The sequence below is a fragment of the Hippopotamus amphibius genome, chromosome 12 (genome assembly GCF_030028045.1).
Source record: "Hippopotamus amphibius kiboko isolate mHipAmp2 chromosome 12, mHipAmp2.hap2, whole genome shotgun sequence".
Lineage (NCBI taxonomy): Eukaryota > Metazoa > Chordata > Mammalia > Artiodactyla > Hippopotamidae > Hippopotamus > Hippopotamus amphibius.
The window spans coordinates 35,612,788-35,631,084 of NC_080197.1; the positions used below are offsets into that span (position 1 = coordinate 35,612,788).

At 43.0% G+C, this 18,297-nt stretch overlaps 1 protein-coding gene across 4 annotated transcripts in view; it reads right to left on the bottom strand.

The window, feature by feature from the left end:
- The window catches only part of RALGAPA2 (Ral GTPase activating protein catalytic subunit alpha 2), a 285,849-nt gene that overhangs the window by 80,400 nt on the left and 187,152 nt on the right, over positions 1–18,297 (bottom strand). For all 4 annotated transcript variants that reach the window (XM_057703254.1, XM_057703256.1, XM_057703257.1 and 1 more), the window contains one exon: positions 16,898–17,056. In XM_057703254.1, the coding sequence (XP_057559237.1) occupies positions 16,898–17,056 (159 nt within the window). The remainder of the gene's footprint in view (positions 1–16,897; positions 17,057–18,297) is intronic.

Sequence of the window (18,297 nt, forward strand, 5' to 3'; positions counted from 1 at the left end):
ATGGTGACAGAAGTCAGAATAGTGGCCACTTTTTGGGGTGATTGGTGATTTCTGTGGGCTGGCAATATCCTATGTTTACATCTGGGTAGTATTAAGTTGTCTGCTTTGAGGGGCTTCCCTTGTGGTCCAGTGGTTAAGACTCCACACTCCCAACGCAAGGGGCATGGGTTCAATCCCTGGTTGAGGAAGTTCCACATGCCGCATGGCGCAACCAAAATACATAAATAAATAAATTGTCTGCTTCAAAAACATTCATCAAGCGGTACATTTAAAATTTGTGCCCTTTTCTTTATGTTATATTTCAAAGAAAATATTTTTTAAAAGACAAGCAAGGGTTTCCTTGGTGGCGCAGTGGTTAAGAATCCGCCTGCCAATGCAGGGGACACGGGTTCGATCCCTGGTCTGAGAAGATCCCACATGCCGCAGAGCAACTAAGCCTGTGTGCCACAACTACTGAGCCTGCGCTCTAGAGCCTGAGAGCCACAACTACTGAAGCCCGTGCACCTAGGGCCCATACTCCGCAACAAGAGAAGCCACTGCAATGAGAAACCCATGCACTGCAACGAAGAGCAGCCCCCGTTATCCACAATTAGAGAAAGCCTGTCTGCATCAACGAAGACCCAACGCAGCCAAAAATTAAATAAATAAATAAATCAAAAATAAAAGACAAGCAAGAATACAGATGATTTGAACAACACAACTGACACACTAATCCTAACGGATACATACAAAAAGAAGACACATTCTTTTCAAGCATGTGCAGAATTTTTTTTTTTTAAATTGACCATATTCTAGGCCAAGGATATAGCCGGTGGGGCCTAATTCCAGCCTGGTGCCTTTCTTGTACGGCTTGCAGGCTAAGAATGGTTTTTAATTTTTCAAGTGGTTGGAAAAAAAATATTTTGTGACATGATAATTATATGAAACTCAAAATCAATTCAAAATAAAGTTCTACTAGAACGTGGCCACACTCTTCACCTGCGTCTGCTTTCACATGGCAATGGCAGAGCTGAGCAGTTGTGACAGACACTGCGTGGGCAAAACCTAAAAGGTTCACTACTTGGTCCTTTAAAGAAAAAGTTTGCTGAGCCCTGTTCTAGGTCATAAAGCAAGTCTCAAAGAATGTCAAGGGTTGAAATCATATGGTCTGTATTTTTTGCCCAAAGAGCTGTTAATTAAAAATCCACAGCAAAAGGAAAACCTGCATAAATCTCTATGTTTAGAGATTAAGAAATACTTCTAAATAACTCAGGGGCCAACAAAAATACTGAAATGGAAATATTAAAATATGTTAAACTAAATAATAATGAAAACAGTGGATATTGTAACTTACATGTTGAGACAGTACTCAGAGAAAATGTGTGGGATTAAATGCTTCTATTAGAAAGAATAAAGGCTGCAACTGAATGAGACAGGCATCCATCACAAGAAATATTGGAGCGGCTTCCCTGGTGGCGCAGTGGTTAAGAATCCACCTGCCAAAGACGGAGCTAGTGGAATTAGGCTTCCTGACTTCAAACTATACTACAAGGCCACAGTGATCAAGACAGTATGGTACTGGCACAAAAATAGAAAGGAAGATCAATGGAACAGAATAGACAACCCAGAGGTAAACCCAAGCATATATGGGCACCTTATCTTTGACAAAGGAGGCAAGAATATACAATGGAAAAAAGACAGCCTCTTCAATAAGTGGGGCTGGGAAAGTTGGACAGCAACATGTCAAAGAATGAAATTAGAACACTTCCTAACACCATACACAAAAATAAACTCAAAATGGATTAAAGACCTAAATGGAAGGCCAGACACTATAAAACTCCTAGAGGAAAACATAGGCAGAACACTCTATGACATCCATCAAAGCAAGATCCTTTTTGACCCACCTCCTAGAATAATCGAAATAAATCAAGAATAAACAAATAGGACCTAATGAAACTTAAAAGCTTTTGCACAGCCAAAGAAACCATAAACAAGACAAGAAGACAACCCTCGCAATGGGAGAAAATACTTGCCAATGAAGCAATTGATAAAGGATTAATCTCCAAAATATACAAGCAGCTCATGCAGCTTAATACCAAAAAAGCAAATAACCCAATCCACTAATGGGAGGAAGACCTAAATAGACATTTTCCAAAGAAGACATACAGATGGCCAACAAACACATGAAAAGATGCTCAACATCACTAATCATCAGAGAAATGCAAGTCAAAGCCACAATGAAGTATCACCTCCCACCAGTCAGAATGGCCATCATCAAAACATCTAGAAACAATAAATGTTGGAGAGGGTGTGGAGAAAAGGGAACTCTCCTGCACTGTTGGTGGGAATGTAAGCTGGTACAGCCACTATGGAAAACAGTATGGAGGTGCCTTAAAAAACTAAAAATGGAACTACCATATGATCCAGTAATCCCACTACTGGGCATATACCCAGAGAAAACCATAATCCAAAAAGAAACATGTACCGTAATGTTTACTGCAGCACTATTTACAATAGCCAGGACATGGAAGCAACCTAAAGGCCCATCAACAGATGAGTGGATAAAGAAGATGTGGCATATATATATATACAATGGAATATTACTCAGCCATAAAAAGGAATGAAATGGAGCTATATGTAATGAGGTGGACAGACCTAGAGACTGCCATACAGAGTGAAGTAAGCCAGAAAGAGAAAAACAAATACTCTATGCTAACTCATATATAAGGAATCTAAAAAAAAAAAACCAAAATGGTACTGATGAACCCAGTGACAGGGCAAGAATAAGCATGCAGATGCAGAGAATGGACTGGTGGACACAGGGTTGGGGGGGTGGGGGGCAAAGGGGAAGCTGGGACGAAGTGAGAGAATAGCATAGACATATACACACTACGAACTGTAAAAACAGATAGCTAGAGGGAAGTTGCTGTATAACAAAGGGAGATCAACTCGATGATGGGTGATGCCTTAGAGGGCCAGGACAGGGAGAGCGGGAGGGAGTTGTGGGAGGGAGAGGATATGGGGATATATGTATAAATACAGCTGATTCACTTTGGTGTACCTCAAAAGCTGGTACAAGAGTATAAAGCAATTATATTCCAATAAAGAGCTTAAAAAAAAAAAAAAAGGAATCCGCCTGCCATTGCAGGGGACATGGGTTTGAGCCCTGGTCCAGGAAGATCCCACATGCCACAGAGCAATGAATCCCATGCACCACAACTACTGAGCCCACGGGCCGCAACTACTGAAGCCCACATGCCTAGAGCCCATGCTCCTCAATGAGAAGCCACCGCAATGAGAAGCCCGCACCCCACAATGAAGAGTAGCCCCCACTTGCCACAACTAGAGAAAGCCTGCACGCACAGCAACGAAGAGCCAACACAGCCAATAAATAAAATAAAAGTTTATTTAAAAAAATCGCCATATTCATTAAAGAAAAGACATGTAAAAAAATATATATATATATATAAGAAATATTGGAAAGCCAAAAGAATAAAATAAACTCAAAGTGTAAAGGGGAAGGAAAAAAAAGGCAAAAGTAGGCATTAATGAAACAGAAACACATGAGAGAGACTAACCCAGATCAAAAGTTGGTTCTTTGAAAAAAGTCTAGCACAACTAATTGATAGATCTTTGGCAAGATGAATTAAGAAAAGAAGAAAGTACAAACAAATAATATTAAAAATAAAAGAGGGACACAACCACAGAAGCTTAGAAAACGTGTACAGCTTTATTCCTATTCATTTGGAAATTTAGACAAAATTGCTAAATTCCCAGTAACATACAACTTAGACACAAGATGATATATAAAAACTATAATTCTATAAGCTTTAGAGTTATTGAATTACAGTGAAAAAAAGCTATTTTAACGAGGAAAAGCCATCCCAGGTAGCTTTATTGGCAAATTCTACAAACCTTCAAAGAACAAATAGTTATTATTTTAGAGGCAATTCCAGTGTACAGGAAAAGGGAAAACAAACCCATTCATTTTATTAGGCTAGTGTAATCTAAATAACAAAATTAGGAGCCAGTCTCACTCATGAACATGCATACAAAAATCCCAGCAAAATTCGAGCAAACCAACTCAATAATGTGCAAAAATAATAAAACATCATGACCAAGTTGAGTATATCCCAGGAATATGAGTGGGTTTTCATTAAAAATCAATCTGTATACTTAACTACATTAGTAGATTAAAGTAGAAAAGTCATAGGATCACCTCAGTAAAGGTTGAAAAAAGTGTCTCATAAAACTCAAAATCCATTTATGATAAAAAAAAATTCTTAGCAATCTTGGAATACATAGGGACTTCCTTAATCTGTTAAAGAATATCTACCAAACCCTATAGAAACCACTAAACTTAAGGGTAAACATTAAAAGCTTTATGTATGTATGAGAGAAGACCGTCCCCTTGATCACGTCTGTCAACATTTGTGCTAGAGATCCTTGCCAATACAGAGGAGCAAGAAACAGAAACAGCAGACTGTGAATTAGAAATGAAGAAGCAAAGCGGTCATTATTTCAGATGACATGATTATATTCACAGAAGCTCCAAAAGAATCTACAGAAAATACTAAGAATTCATAGGAGGGTTTATCAAGGTCCATGGACACAGAATAAACACAAAAATCCTACTGCGTTTCTATCCCCCAGCAACCAATGGTTAGAAAATGAAATGAAGAGAGACTATTTCCCACTGCACAAAAATATGAAGCCCACAGGAATAGAGCTAACGAGGAAAGTATATAGAAAGCTTTAAAACTTCACTGAGAGATGTTTGAGAGTTTAAAAAGTAGTCTAATAAATGGAAGGATGTGTCCATTCATGAACTGGAAGACTCAGCATTTGTTATTTCCTTTCCCAGACTGATGTGTGGATTCAATGCACCTTATGTGATGAGCTGATTCTAAAATGTATATGGGAATCAGAGAGGCCAGGAAACGCTAAGACATTCTTGACGAAGAACAGGGTAGGGGCTGGCCTCATCTTATAGCAAGTCACGTCATAAGCTGTAGGAAGCAAGACAGTGCAACAGAAACCCACTGGACCAGTGGAGCTGAGCAGAGGGGACTACACGCAGGAAGACTGTTGAAAACTCATTCCTGTGCTCACTGCAACATACTGCCTTGTGAGAGTGGGATACTGACATTAGATGTGGTGTGTCCTTGGAACCAGGGAACAGTATATAGTGGCCTTTCTTCCATAACCAGAATATTCACATCCAGGTACAGTAGCAGAGGGCGAGTGCCTCTCACTTTACTCCTCCTGACCCACACGTAAGTGTTTTCTTCTGCTCCTAGAATGCTGGTCTCTGATGTTGGTTTGCAGCATGTAACGGAGCAGCAACCCTTCCTGAAGAAGGCACTGTGATTCCCCTCAACTGGAAGTGGAAACTGTCCCAGGTTACTAGGCTCCCCAGATCACTGGACAGCAAGGTGGTATAGGGGGTTCTGGGGTGGCCTGGGTGAGTGGTTCTGCTACACAATGATGGGAAAAGGGAACCTCCTGGGCACCCCTCCTGCTTCCATGCTCAGCGGGAAATTTAATGGAAGAATACATCAAGTATTAGACCTAATCATAATCTCCACTCATCGTTTTGTCCCTGTTGAGCATGTATAGTCACAACCAACTAAAGTTTCTGCATGACTTAGGACTTACCTTCCCTAGCACGGCGACCAAAGCCTAAAGATTAATAAGATTTTCCAAGACTGCTGACAAACTAGATTTCCTTCCCAGCTGTAAGTTAGGAGATGCACGTGGAGCCCCTCTCATGCACTCCGTGTCGAAAGGAAGAACAGCCGTGAGAGGAAGCTAGAAAGTACAGCCCCAGTGATTTTCTCCTCATCAGGGCTGGGTCCACTCCAAGGCACTTGCACACCCAGGTTCTCTGGCCAGATCCAGTGAAAGCAGAGAAGGCTCGCATCTGCAGAGACGTTCCTGCTGCAATACTGTGTAGTCTACCAGCACAGGGATGTGTCCAGCTGCGGGAGCCAGGACAAGGCAGAATCCTTGAGATACACAAAGTGATCAGAAATCTCCACTTTATTTGTGGGAATTAATCTTTCAAGGACTCAACCAAGACATCTTGATCTTCCAAAGCAGGATAACGAACAACTGAGCCCTGTTCCAGTTCCTCACGGATGACATCTAGTTTCTGGAACTGGAACACGGCCTCGAGATGCAGGCCTGCTGAGCCCCAGGCCTCTCTGGAAGCTATAAACACAGAGTCTGGGTGGAGTGACTGACCTAGTTTGGTTAGTCATGACTCCCTTTTTAAAAACTAAAGGCATCATGGAATTCCCTGGTGGCGCAGTGGTTAAGAATCCGCCTGCCAATGCAGGGGACACGGGTTCGACCCCTGCTCCAGGAAGATCCCACATGCCGTGGAGCAACGAAGCCCGTGCGCCACAACTACTGAGCCTGCACTCTAGAGCCCAAGAGCCACAACTACTGGGCCCACGCACTGCAACACCAAAGCCCGCACGTCTAGAGCCCGTGCTCCGCAACAAGAGAAGCCATCTCAATAAGCAGCCCGTGCACCACAATAAAGAATAGCCCCTGCTCGCCACAACTAGAGAAAGCCAGCGCAGAGCAACAAAGACCCAACACAGCCAAAAAAAGAAAAAAGAAAAAACCCAAAACAAGAAAAGCCCCAAACCTCCCTCCAAAAAACAAAAAAACTAAAGGCATCTCTTCATAATGAATATACGGCCATGACTTTTGTGCCCAGCTTTTTGGCACTGCTTTCCTCATGTAAGAGGTGGGTGACTTAATCAAAGGTCTAGGATTCCACACATATGCCTGTAAAGTGTACACAGGACGTGTACACAGAAGCATACACACATGAACAGCCCTTCAGTAATAAGCCTCTGTGTACAGGTGTGAAAACTAACACCTTTCTACTCTTAAAGAGAATGACACTACTGGGATTCAAATTCTGAATTTGGTTTGGCTATCCAGAAACCAAGTCTCCTACACGTGTACCACCTATGGACATATTTGGGGCCCAGGGGCAGGGCAGGTAGGTGCAGGCAGTGTAGGTCTGCCCTAGAGCCCTCACAGACTGGCTGAAAGGTTCAAATGCTATATTCATAAGGGTGGTGGAAACAGTACTGGCTTAAGGAGAGGCAGTGTAGAAGAAACATGTAATTTTCAGATAAGGGTGAAAACTTTAAAAGAAATATAAGGCACGTTTCTTAGAAAGAATGTTTATTTCCATATATTTTAATCTCTATCAACATATAAGTATGTTCTCTAAATATCAGAAGATAATTTTTTGGAACAAACGGATAACCAGAGGACTCTCAAATTTTGCCTGAAAATTCTGAAGAGTACATAGAATCTTTCTAGGCTGAAAGGGGCAGAGAGATCAGATTTCATCTGTTTCATAGTTACACATCTGCCTGCTTTGAGGGTTCTAAAGGAATACAGAGAAATAAGTCAGGGCTCTTACCCAAAGGCAGTTTGCAGGGGAGATAAAAATCTATATTCAAGAAGGCAAAAAAATGAAGAGGAAAAAAGAGCTTTAGGGTGAGTACAGACATAATGTTCTGTGCCCAGAGAGAGTTCTCTTCTACCTGAGAGAAGCCTTGGAAGGCTTCATGTAGGAGGCGGTCATGACCGTGGGCGTCAGCAGGGAATGGCGGTGGGAGGGGAGATGCACCCAGGCAAACCGTGTAAGACAGGAGGGAAAGGGTGAGGAGCACTGGCTCTCTTTGCTGAGGCAGTTTCCCCACCAAGTATGCCAGGAGGTGCTAATCTAGCTGAGCATTAGTTGGTGTTGTGTGGAAAGACCCGCCTAGAAGGTTAGGGATAAATAAACAGCAAGGGTGTCGACAGAACAGGGCAACGCCCGCACGTCCCTGCTGAGGGGCTTCCTGTAGCAAAGCGGGGAAGTCAGAGGCCGGGCACCGAAGGAGGTAAGGCAGGAGGGAAGCCCAGCCTGTGGACTTGAGAAGACTGGAAAGCTCTTGAATTGGTACCTTGGGAAATGCACGGAGCATCAGAATCAGAGAGAGAAAGGAAAAGACTGAAGAACAGCCAGGGGACGCAGCTGATGGTGGACTCCATGAAAACCCAGCAGAAATAACCAGCTCGTTTGCACAACTCCACGTGCTGTATTTGCCCACCTGCAGTCTCTCCACCCACCTAATGTCCTGGGAATCCAAATGCAGGCAGCACAGAGCGCCCGGTAAATTTTCTACCTTTTACCGATGAGATGAAAAGGCCACGATGAAAGCACGCGCGTGTCACCAGGAGATGCGACCTGGTAGAGGCCACAGACCTAACGTGAAGATGCTCTCTGCAAACAAAGTGGTCAGGAATCACACGTGGAAGTCAGGTAGGGAACGCATGTCTTTATACTTGGAGGGAAATAGCACGTTACAAAATGATGGGAGTAAAGCAAGGGCCTGTGAAGGTAAGAGTCACGGCAACAGTGATCGCCATCTCTATGAGCACAGCTTTGTGAGCTAAGAAATGATGTCAGAATAAGATACCAGGAAGGAAAGTCATGGAAGAGAAGAGCTTCTACACGTGAGGGATGGGTGTGTGCGGAGATGCCCGGGGTCGGGCGGGCGAGAGCTGGCTCCTGTGCCAGCCTGGCCAAGACATCCCCCCAGAGCAGCCGGCTCGTTACCCTGAAGCCAGAACCGCCTCTTTACTGATGGATGGGGGCCATCCCTGGAGACGTGGTCTTACAAGGGCAATGGGAGCTCACGTCGAAGGGCAGATCTTCACATCCACCAACTGAGGCACCGGGGCGGAGCAGCCCCACCACCAGGGACATCACATGCTTGGCCCCCAATCCTGCCTACAAGCCGAGAGAACAGAACCTATTTGAGGGCATTTCATGAAAATCACAAACAACACGGTCTCTCACGTTTCTGACCAGATCCCCAAAGTCAACCTAAAACAATCAGAAAGTTATAATGAACAATGAGAGAATCAAGTGGCAGATTGGAAATAACGAATGGCCAAAATGAGAGGCCAAAAGGGAAGGAGTGATTTCTGGGCATAGTCATACACAGGACTGTAGGCTCCAGGGTGCTGGCTGCACAGACAGGCCGACCCTCTCAGGGGCACCTGTGCATGAGTGAGGTCAGAACCCGTGGTCTCAAGGGTGATTCTTTCCCCGCATTCCAGGATCTGCCAGTTTCTCCTTGGGAAGCTCACAGTCCCACAGAATGAACTTCTGAATGGAGAGGGCATGTTCGGGCCCTGCATTTATGCCTGAGATGCCAAAGTGGGTGACAGACACATGGGTTAATAAATTGCATTCAAGTACAACTTTCCGGTTGGAAAAAAACAATACCAGTTACATTATTTGTCGAAAGACTGAGAAGTCCATGGACTGAAAAGTTTATAAAAAGTAAAATGTGTTAAATTCCAAGTACTTCTCATGTGTTCCACAGTCCACAGTGGTATGTGGAGGGGGAGGCGTGGCTCTGTCCTCCAGACACCCACACGTGTGTGTGTGTGTGTGTGTGTGTGTGTGTGTGTGTACACATATACGTATGTATGTATTTTACTTCTTTTAGTGTTTGCCCTTGAATTTGACATATACGTTTATAGTTAATTCAAGTCCTCTTTCAAATAACACTATACTGCTTCACAAGTAGTGCAAGTGCCACATTACAGAATATTTCTAATTCTTCCCTCCCATCCTTATAACACTGCTGTCATTCACTACTTATCCATAAGTTATAATCACTGAATACAGTGATTATTATTATTGGAACAAACTGTTATTTGTTAGATCAATTAAGAGAAGAATAAGAATAAAAATAGATTTCATCTATTCCTTTTTAAAGTAGATCTGTGTTTCTCATCTATGTCATTTTCCTTCTTTTTGATGAATTTGTTGTAATATTTCTTGCAAGGCAGGTCACTGGCTACAAATTTCCTAATTTTTGTTTGTGTGAGAAAGTAGTTCTTCTTTCACTTTTGAAGAATACAGAATTCTATGCCGGTGTTTCTTTTCTTTCAACGCTTGAAATATTTTACTCCACTTGCTTCTCACTTGCACGATTTCTGGCTAGAAGTACAATGTAATACCTAGCCTTGCTCCTCTATAGTTATTTGTTTCCTCTGGCTTCTTTTAAGATTTCCCTGTTGTTTTTGATTTTTGGTAGTGTCTGTTTGGGCTGCTTTAACAAAGTACCATAAACTGGGAACCTTATAAACAATAGGAATTTATTTCTCACAGTTCTGGAGGCTGGAATGTCTGAGATCAAGACGTGGGAAGATGGCTGGTTCATGGACGGCTGTCTTCTCTCTGTGTCCTCACATGCAGGAAGGGGTGAGGGGGCTCTCAGGGCCTCTTTTATAAGGTCACCAATCCCACTCCTGAGGTCCCCACCCTTATGACCTAATCACCTCTACCCTACCCCTAAATACCATCACATTGGCGGTTAGATTTCAGAATAGGAATTCTGGGGGGTGGGGACGGGGACGCAAACATTCAGTCTACAACACGCGGTTTGAATGTGCTGTGTCCAGCTCTAGATACGATGGTAGTTATCCTGGTGCTGTCTATGCTTCCTGCACTGTGGAAGCTGTCTTCTTCGGTATCTGTCATCAATTTGGAAATTTTTCACATATTATAATTATATATTAAAATATATGTAATATAAAAATACCTTCAAGTTATCATTTCAAATATTTCTTCTGTTCCTTTCTCTTTCTTTTCCTTCTGGTATTCCCACTAGGTGTATATTACACTTTATAATTATCCCACAGGTCTTGAATGTTCTGTTCAATTTTTTTCATCCTTTTTTCCCTTTGCATTTCAGTTTTTGCTATTTCTGTTGATATATCTTCAAGCTCACAGTTCCTTTCCTCACCTGTCCAGTTTATTGATGAACCCATCAAAGGCATTCTTCATTGCTGCTACTGTGTTTTTGATGTCTAGCATTTCCTTTTAATTCTTTCTTGGAGTTTGCATCTCTCTGCTTCCATTACTCATCTCTTCTTGCATGTTGTCTACTTTTTCTATTAGAGCCTTTAGCATATTAATCATACTTCTTTTAAATTCCTGACCTGATCATTTCAAGGTCTTTGCCATATGAGTCTGATTTTGATGTTTGCTCTGTCTCTTCAAATTGTGATTTTTGCATTTTAGTATGCCTTGTAATTTTTTGTTGAGAGCTGGACATGATACATCAGGTAAAAAGAACTGAAGTAAACAGGCCTTTAGTATAAGGCTTTATGTTTGTCTGGCTAGGAGTCAGGTTGTGTTTATGGGTTGCTGAAGGTGTCAGAGGCTAAAATTTCCTTGGATGCCTCTGTTTTTGACTCCCCTGTTGTGCCTGGGTTTCCCTAGAAACTTCGTGGATAAGGTCTTAGATGTGCAGCTCTTTCAGTGGTTTCCCATTACTATACAAAAGCCAGGTTGATGCCATGGTGAGGTGTGGGGGAGAAGTGTTCTACGGACCTGTCATGAGGTCCCTAACCCTAACCCTAACCCTAAAAAGCAGTCTAGTTATCAGTGAGATGAAGCTGTGATAAAAGAATTCATGAAGACAACTAAACAACAAAAACCCAACCACAACAAACAACAAACTAATGAACTTCAAGTACAGCACAGAAAGTACACCTCTTGTTCTGGGAGCGGTGGGCCCATGTCCTGCTCATGGAGCAGTTCTCTACGCTCCTGACACCCCAGCCTGCCTTGCCCAGCTGCAGCGAGGGCACGTGCGACCGTGCAGGAGCTTTGGAAGGTACAGCGTGCATGCTGACAGGTCAGAGAGAGGCCGTCAGGGGCCCAAAGCCCTTCCTGCTGAGGTCACTCAGGGCAGAGGATGAGAACCGTCCCACTTTCTGACACAAAGCAGGCTCTTCCACTGGCCACTCAGGACACATTTACACAGGCTGGCTCTGGCCAAAGGAGGAGGATAAGGCAAAGGCAGGAAGATGTAAGTATCAAAGACTGACCCCCCAAAAAGGGAAAACAATGGCAACTTCTGGGGAAAGTCAATTGAGAAGGAATTCTTAATAGCCAAATTGTTGTGAAAGATAAAACAGGAGCTAGGAGTTAATAATAGGCTATAGATTTTTTTTTCTATCTGTACTGTGGCTTATCTTATAAATAAATGTTCTTTTATTATTCTTTGGCAACTGCTTGTGGATGACTCAGATAGTCTTTCAAAAGTGGATAAAAGGAATAATACAGACCTCTTGTATCCAAGGAATTCCTCTATTAGGAGTGGCAATGAAATAAAGAAGAAATTTGATTTTGATACAACATCTGCAAATGACAGATGCCTTTTCACAAAGTTCCCAATGTCATTCCTCTACTTAAAAAAAAACCCAATAACAACAATAATAAATTACCATAAATTACCATAAATTACCATTGCAGTAATCCATTTAATAACATATCGCGGTGAATTCTGGTTATTTGGTGTTCTCAACTATCTTTTCAAAATACGTGATTCGTTACATATCCAAAAACTAAGAACTTACTTTCCCTGAGAATGTCCCAAAGCATTTTAAAGTGTATGACTTAATCTCAAAAAGGTTATCTGGTTGGGGCTGAGATAAATATTTAAGAAAATTGCACGTCTGAAATGAGAGGAATTTACACAACCACATTGCAGTCAAACACATTCCCTTTATAATAAAGCCGCACTAGGAAAAGATTTCCTTCCAAACACAGGTGCCAGTGCTGGCTCCTCCTGACCTCATATGTGCAGATGCTCTTGTGGCTTCTGGTGCATCAGCCCTAAGCAGCATTTTGAGCACTTGCTCCAGGGAAAGGTCCTGGGCTAGCTGTCGTCCTGGAGACAGACAGACAGACACACACACACAAACACACTCTCTCTCTCTCCCTCACAATAGCTGCTGAGCCTGCAAGGGAGCCAGAAACTACCTCAACGGCAACCTCAGGGCACCTTAGGGAAAGGATAGGGTTCCAATGAGGGCCCATCCTCTTAAAGGGTTGCTTAGAATCCCTGAAAGGACTGTAGAGACCCTGGTCCCCAACCTGAATGCTACGGCTGAGGAAGTTAAGATCCAAAGACATCGAGAACCCTGCTACACCTCCCACCGCGGCAGCACAGGAACTGGAACTCTGGGGTCTCAGCTCCTATCCTATTACTCTCCCCTGCGCGTGCGTCTCAGAAAGCATTGAATCATCACCCGTTTTCCTCCCATGCCCACATCTACCAGGGCCAAGTCAGGAGAGTCTGGAGGACGTTAACATGCTTTTCATTTACAAAATGGACACTCTGGTTGGGGTGACAAAGAGGACCCTTCCCAAAGCTTCCTTTTGTCTTAACTGCTCCTGGTCAAGGCTGCTTCAGCTCACCTACCCTTCGGTCAGACAGTCACCAGCCAGTCACTCACATGGCTGGAGAGAAACACGACAAAAATGCTAAAACGTACCTTCTCCAATTCATACAAGCCAATGTGCTGAGTACCCACACTGTTTCCAGCTACTGGAAGAAGGAAAGTAGCACAGGTACCCCTGCAGTAAAGAGGCTGGATGAAGCACTGCGCTGAGGGACAAACTGGGCACTCAGCGAAACCTGTAAATCACTCACGTTCTGCCCCGTGCGTACGTCTTCCCTGACTGCGGACTGAGTAATACGAATAGGAAAAACCAGAAGTCTGAAAACAGCACATTTCTTTTCTGTGACTAGAGACTACGGTGTCCATATTTATGGACTTATCTTGAAAGTAACCTAACAATGAAATTATGTTGCTAAGCACACATTTTTTTAAATCTGTTTTTTAAAAAGTTCAAGGAGAAGCTCAAGAAGGGAGCAGACCCTCTCAGACGCCTCACGCCAGCACAGCCGGGCTCATGCAACATACCGTTTCGCAGTGGCTGTGTTATGAAGAGGAGGCGGATTCTGCCAGGCACGTAATTTGTATATTTAAGGGAGGTGTATGGATGAAAAAGCGAAATATGTTAAATTTCAAAGGCCTTGGAAGCGGTGCTGTCTGTGAGCTTGTACTACAAACAGCCCCGCATTATTACACAGGCTATTAATGAGGCCAGTGAATGAAAGGACAATTTGAATATGCATGACTCCAGCCAGTGAGCAGGACTTTTGTGTACTGAGGAGGTTTTTTTTTTCCTTTTTTTTTCTTTTTTCCCTCCTAAAAAAGGATTAAAATTATTCTTAGAGAAGTATGGCTACCCGGAGTAGCCAGTAAAGTGTACTCAGACCACAGAGTCATGCCACGTTCAGATGAAAGATACAGGTCCCCCACCGACGGCTCTGATGCTACCTGTCATCTTGGAAACTCGTGCACAGCCTGTGCTCCTGAGGACGAGCTTCCTCCACGTCAAGCAGCTGCATCATTACAATTTCGAAGCAAAAATACCGATTTTGGTGGCGATCCCTAAAAGTAGGCGAGGTTAAATAAACCTTTCCAGTACAAAGCCTTCCCTTCCATGGCAAAGCGCGCTGGTTAAGAGACTGTGGAATGGGTAAATTATTGCACCAAATGGCTGAGAATTAATCTCTGCTGACTAGCTGTAATCTAACGAGGCGTCTGTGTCCCCGGGAGCCCGCAGCGCGTCCCTGGCGGTATGTGCAGTGTGTCGAGTCTGCGCGGCACCCTTTGTCCCCGCTCCCAGGCGGCCTTTCCCCTCATTGTCCGTAATATCCTCATGCATCTGGGACGCGTGGAATGCATTCATACTCACAGACTTACCATTGTTTTCTCTCAGAAGCTTTGTTGAGCAAAGACTGCATCGTGGTTACTGATAATTATATTGCTTAATTAATCAAGACAAAAAAAATTTGCAAATCATTGCCTGGTTGCCAAGCAGGGAGATAAAAAATGACAACAATACAAGCTGAAGCAATATAACAAAAGTAACAGCTATCTGATCAGAAATTCTTATATAATGAAGCTATTAATGCTAAATCGGTTAATGTTAACATTGCTCCAGGTGTCTCTACTTAGATGCAAACAAAAAGGCTAACATTATGGATATAAAAGGCCAAATGTTGCCATGGATTCTGTAACCTGATAGAGAGGACAGCCTTTTCATTTGATTAGGGAATGCAATTTAAATACCAGGGACCCAAGCCAAACAAACAGACTTTCCCTCCACAAGCCTCTCGCATTCACCCTGGGGTCACTGGTTGGTGAACAAAAGGTCAGCCACACTTGCCCTGGAAATGTCTGGATTAATTTTATTACATTGTAATGGTTTGTCCTTTAAATGTGGGGATAACACTAAATTTCCAGTTGGCCATTATTCTCTTTTTCCCTTTAGGCTTTTTGAATTGAAATATTAAGAAAGCGATTTGCTCTATTCATCTTGTCAGAATTTACGGCCAAATTTATAAAACTTAGAGTTTTTTAAAGAAATTTTAAAAGGTATGTTAATACTTGTTTTCATGCATTATAATACCTTTTAAAAAATCACTTTGACACTATGATGTGAACTGAAATACCTTTTATGTTCTTAATTTACTATAAAAATAAAAGTGACATTTTTAGGACATTAAATGACATTTTAGAGGGCCGTGTTGAAAATGAACTAATAAAGCCAGTTAATCCACACTAAATATTAAAGAAACACATTTTCCAGTTTTGAAAGCTACAGGATACTAAATTTATTGGTTGTTTAATATTAAAATTTTCAGTTTAATTTTTTAAATTAATGTCCTTCATGGACACACGCAAATGTTATTAGCACCAAGAGCCATTTTCTTATATAAACGTGAAAGCTTCACATGCACAGACACTTGAACCAAAGAGAACACAAATATTTAACATGAATAACTTTTGGCATCTTTGCTCCCTGAATAGAAAGGAGGGTTCCCTTTATGGTAGGCTTCTCACCAGCTAGAGTGGGGCTTTTCTGAGTTCAGGAGTTGACCCTCACTGTCATTATTTATTTTCTCCGTAGTAACGATAACAAAAAATAATAATGGCAATGATGATAATAGTAATAATTATTATTAATATGTAAATAGCTTTTCCTCTGGACTAGGCACTGTTTGAAGCACTTTCATTTCTTAGCTCATTCAGTCCTCACAACTTGAACACTTTAGATTAGGTTATAAATCCCAGGAAATCTTTCCTACTATTTTTAAAGCTTGAGAGTATTTAGAATGGTAACTTTTAGCTCCTGCAGGGGGACAATTTGGAATGGAAATGAAGGTTATATTTAGTATCGAGCTGAAACACACAAAGCCATTTTCTTGAGAAAGGAGAGACTTAATACACTAAATGTTTAATTAAAAAACTAAAAAAAAAAAAAACCCCAAACCCCACGTTGTATTAATAGTTCCAAAACAAAATCAAGTCACAGTATAAAGCACTGTTTAACCACCACTAAAGTCAGGCAAGGACGGAAACAGACGCCCATCCAGGTCCCGGCACCCAGGCCCTGGATGATTCTGGCTGTTCCCGTGAGCGATGTCCACAGACCCGGCTGAACTGACCGGGCGACAAGGCAGCTCCATCGTTAGAAGCCCCGACACGGGCCGAGCCACAGAGGCCCAACTCTTCTGGACTTCTCCACGATCCTTCAGGACCGACCCCATCAGCAGCAGCAGAGGCCAGGCTGGATCCCGTACCCACAGCCACCCACAGGATACTAGATGTGACATGGGGCTCAATCAACTCTTATTATTAGTAATCAACATGCCCCAGATTCTAAATGACAATTTCTTTAAATTACAAAATTTTAAAAATTAAAAACATTTTAAAAACCATACATGTCTTCATAATTTTCAAAGAGTCTCAGTAATAAAATGCAGAATTCTGAGCTCCTGACGAAAGAGTCTTTGAAAATCCCACTTCACATTTAATTCCTATACAGCACGTGTAATTCACATATGTGTAAAGTGGCGCCTTTAACATACTGGTATCACTGTTTCTCAATTACAGTGAATCATACGGCAAACTCTGTATGAGCCGGGAGAATAACGGGGTGAAAACGTACCTCGGGTTTCTTCGTTATCGCGATGAAGAACATGTGGTTCTTCATGGGGTAGATGATGATAGAAACGTCCCCGAAGGCGGTGGGGATGATCCCCCTGCGGTAGTCCCTGGAGTGTTCAGACCAGACGATGTGGACCTCATCGTTCCCCAAGTGACGGAGCTGCAATGGCAAATTGGCTCCTTATTAATCGGAGCGATAACGGCACTTTAGGAGGGGTCGTGGCTTACAAATTGAATTATTATACTCAGAGGCAAAAATAATTCACCACCGAAAGAGGCTACTACACCGGTGCCTTCCGCGGGGATTTTAAAAAAGCACAAGTGCACGAAGAAAACACAGCTCGCCTTCTACGAAACACATTGGAACCAAGAGAGAGAGGCACGTAAGCATCGCAGGTAGAAGACCTTCTCCAGGATTTGTTAAAAACTTAATTTTACTCCTGCAGCAAAGCCTTATGCTGTACGTGGCTGAACATGTTTCCACACAATGGACGGTGTGAGTCTTTTATTCCATTTTACAACAGAGCTTCATAAGGCTCTTAATTCAATGGTTATTAAGAAAAATAGAAGAAATGAGGGTAAGAGAACAGAAGCCATTATAACACAATTGTTACCAAATGTATACAAACTGGATTTATGACAGACCTTTAATAAAAAGTATGTATAACTAGTAAGTGTTACTTAAATTTAATAAGAAACTAATACCAAGCCCTAATACCTGGCATTTGAAGGGTGCCTTACTGTAAGAGAAAGTCTGTTCACACGTACATTTCGTTCAGTCTTTCCACTAACTCTCTGAGGCATGTTATCTTTACGTTATCTAACAAGGAGGGGACGGGGCTCAGGAAGGAGGGGCACCCACCCTGCCCCTGGAAGGTGCAGAAGCGGCCTGGAAGCTGGCTGGGGCTTCTGATCCACGCGGCCTCCGCTGTCCACAGCCATCTAAGCTGCACCCAGGGCAACTGCCCTGTCACAGCTCAACCCCCTCCCCCCAGCCCTCTCATTTATGGTTTTATACACAAGAGGCCGCGTGGTCCAAAAATGAGTAGAGACTCCTGGCCTCTCGGAGGAGGGCTTCCCGTGACGCCGAGGGAGGGACCCTGTGAGCACCCCTTGGGCCAAGCTCAGTCTGATGCAAGAACACCCTTGACGAAGCTCCTCCTGCACGATGACTGTGTGTCCCGGGCTGGAGGAAGCACAGGTGAGGTCATCTGGGCAGGGCCTGGCAGTGGGACTCAAGCACCCCTGATGATAAAGGTTAAAAGGTTGGCTGCAATTCCTAAACCCACAAAGGCTGACTGGTGAAAGCCCCTGGATGCCTCCTGAGGATGTGGAGTCCTGGCCCCATACACACTGCAGCAGAAGACCATCTGCTTCCGTGACAAAGTGTCTTGCTTCCGA